Genomic DNA, 2877 nt, shown 5'->3' on the forward strand with positions numbered 1-2877 from the left:
TAGCAATGGATCCATTATTAGGTTACCTTGTTGGAGGGACAAGGGTATGTTTAGCAGTGTGCAATTTGGAGATGATTTGGAGCAGACGCCTCAAGCCCAGTCAAACTTCTTCATAGTTTTTTCAAGTTCACTCCATGTGGTTTTGCAAATCATTCCAGTATCCCAAAGAGTTTCTAAGTTTAGTTAGCAAGAGTAATTAGAGATGTGTTTACAATGGACATGAGTCTCATTCAAGATTAACTCCTACTTTGTGATTGATGGTGCCAGACCACAGATCCTTGTGAAACTGGAAAAAATGAGGATAGATAGATAGATAGATAGATAGATAGATAGATAGATAGATAGATAGATAGATAGATAGATAGATAGATAGATAGATAGATAGATAGATAGATAGATAGATAGATAGATAGATAGATAGATAGATAGATAGATAGATAGATAGCATTTGTGCTTTTCTGATTTTAAAACTGCATGCCAGTTTTTGCCCTGAATAACAATTTTACAGCCTGGTTTGATCCGAATAGCTCCTCAGATTAACTTTTCCATTAGCTGTCATTATGTACCATGTTTTTTTTGTTTTTTTTCCTGAATTTGCTTATGTCTTTTTGACATTTGCTGTGTAAAATCTGTCAGGTATACTTCACAAGTACCTCCTGGTGTCTATCCCTGGTAGATTTATTTGAATTTGGAATGTGTGTGTGTATAACTAGTAGTTGTTTTCTTGCTCTGTGCACAGTGCTGCAGGGAGTGCATCTGACCCTCCATCTCCCCAAGTGACTTTGATTTGGAGTAGACAGATCTGAAGATCACTAATTGACTGTACATTTCAATGGTTAGATCTTATACTTCATTTTCTAGACCTGTAAAGCACCTTATGATTGTATATGCTGTTAATGGTACTGTACACACATCACACATAGCTTTCCTAGTTACCTGGTCATCGCTTGCTCTCCTTTAGGAAAACTAATAAATGTAAGTTTTAAACTTGAGTGTAAATATAAAAATCTTAATTGGGAATAGGGGTTAACCATACATGACAACTACAACTGCTTTTCACTCCCTAGCTACCTCTTAGATGCCTACAATATGTAACAAATATCCAAACATTTATTGACAGGGAAATAAGTTGAAGAAATGTACCTGTGCTCCAATGTTCTTCAGATTCTCTTTCTTCTAATTCTTGTGTCTCCATTGGTAAGTACTTCTTACTCACAGGATCAGCGTCTTTGTTAAAATAAAAACCTGCCCTGAAATAAGCTCAGCATGAGGTCAGAATCTTTATACTTTATTTTGCAGACCTCCTTAACATATGAAGACTCCTATGATGACGACTACAAGGGGTGTTTTCAACAAAGAGAAATGCAAATTAAGAAAGGATATCTATCCTGTGAGATGAAACATAACTGGGCATTAAAACATGCATGGGACAAAGCCTGGGCATATTGGAGCTACCAAATCCCTCCTAAATTAGACAGGGACACAGCCACTGCGGTCACCGCCTACACCTCGAACTCGCTTTTTTCACAACTGAACTCGGCTGTGGAAGGTGGAACGCACAAAGTGACAAATGGCTACTTCAGATCTATGCATTTACTGCTTACCAAGGCTATCCAAATTCTCAGGCCTGGTAACTGTATAACGACCTACCGAGGAATTAATGTCTTCATCCCACTGAAAAAAGGGGAGATGTTTCGCTTTGGAAGGTTTGCCTCATCTACTACAATTTGGCACATCGCCCAAGGTTTTGGCTTGAAAATGTTCTTCATAATTAGAACATGCTATGGGGCAAACATTGCACCATATTCTTTATACAAGAGTGAATCCGAAGTGCTGATTCCACCTTATGAAGTGTTTACAGTCACCTCAGTCCATGGGAAACAAGTCAACTTGATATCCACAGGGAAGACCCTAGTGAACAAGAGGTGCAGGCCACTGAGCCACAGCTGTCCCTACAAGCCTAGTTGGAATCCATACCTGGGGTATGGGCGTAAGTGACCTGGTATCTTCACTACTACTGCCACTGAAAGGTAAGATATACAGACCTCTTAACTTTGATACCACCACACAAATGGGACTGTGAGACTCAGCCTCTAAGACTGGGGGATACACATCCATCTGGTTTTAACCACTATCTGTCATTTTATAATAGATAAACCAATCAGAAAACAGAAAGAACCTTAGACCTAAAACAGAAGAAACCTCAGACTTAAGTGTGGCATCTGAAGTTAGGAAGAAACTTCTGTCTTTTAATTAGCTAGATATTAATAGGGCGTCTTTAGGAAAGGCACCTGAGGGTGTTTTATCTAAGAAAGGGATACAGGGAATACCCAGTCTCAGTGCTTGGTCATTGTGTGTGTGAAGCCTGCATGTTCTACCAGTGTCTGCAAGAAGTTTTCTGCCATATTCTCTGATTTTCCTCTCTTGTAACCAAAGCATTGCACCTTAGGTTAACTGGCAGTTCCAAATAGTCCATGTAGGTGTGTGTATTTAGGGCCTTAAATCAATTTTGATCCTGTCCAGAATCTGTTCCCACCTTGCATGTGATGTTGTATATATAGATGTTGTTATATGTATGTATTCTCCCCGTGTCTCCATGGGTTTCCTCCGGGCGCTCCGGTTTACTCCCACAGTCCAAAGACATGCAGGTTAGGTGGATTGGCAATTCTAAATTTGCCTTAGTGTGTGCTTGGTGTGTGGGTGTGTTTGTGTGTGTCCTGCGGTGGGTTGGCACCCTGCCCAGGATTGGTTCCTGCCTTGTGCCCTGTGTTGGCTGGGATTGGCTCCAGCAGACCCCCGTGACCCTGTGTTTGGATTCAGTGGGTTGGACAATGGATGGATATATGTATGTATATATGATGTTGTAATATATATTGT

General features: G+C 40.2%; 1 protein-coding gene across 1 annotated transcript; it reads left to right on the forward strand.

The window, feature by feature from the left end:
* The first annotated feature begins 1118 nt into the window (after positions 1-1118).
* Positions 1119-2028, forward strand: LOC127527766 (ecto-ADP-ribosyltransferase 5-like). The gene is made up of 2 exons (XM_051927617.1): positions 1119-1197; positions 1300-2028. The coding sequence occupies exons 1-2, from the start codon at positions 1138-1140 to the stop codon at positions 1996-1998; spliced, it is 759 nt and encodes a 252-aa protein (XP_051783577.1). The 5' UTR covers positions 1119-1137; the 3' UTR covers positions 1999-2028.
* The last annotated feature ends 849 nt before the right edge of the window (positions 2029-2877 follow it).

Source organism: Erpetoichthys calabaricus, chromosome 5 (assembly GCF_900747795.2).
Source record: "Erpetoichthys calabaricus chromosome 5, fErpCal1.3, whole genome shotgun sequence".
Lineage (NCBI taxonomy): Eukaryota > Metazoa > Chordata > Cladistia > Polypteriformes > Polypteridae > Erpetoichthys > Erpetoichthys calabaricus.

Coding starts and splice junctions, on each gene's coding strand:
- LOC127527766 (XM_051927617.1), top strand. CDS start 1,138: ATGTACCTGTGCTCCAATGTTCTTCAGATTCTCTTTCTTCTAATTCTT. Junction 1,198..1,299: donor TAATTCTTGTGTCTCCATTG/GTAAGTACTTCT, acceptor TTTATTTTGCAG/ACCTCCTTAACATATGAAGA.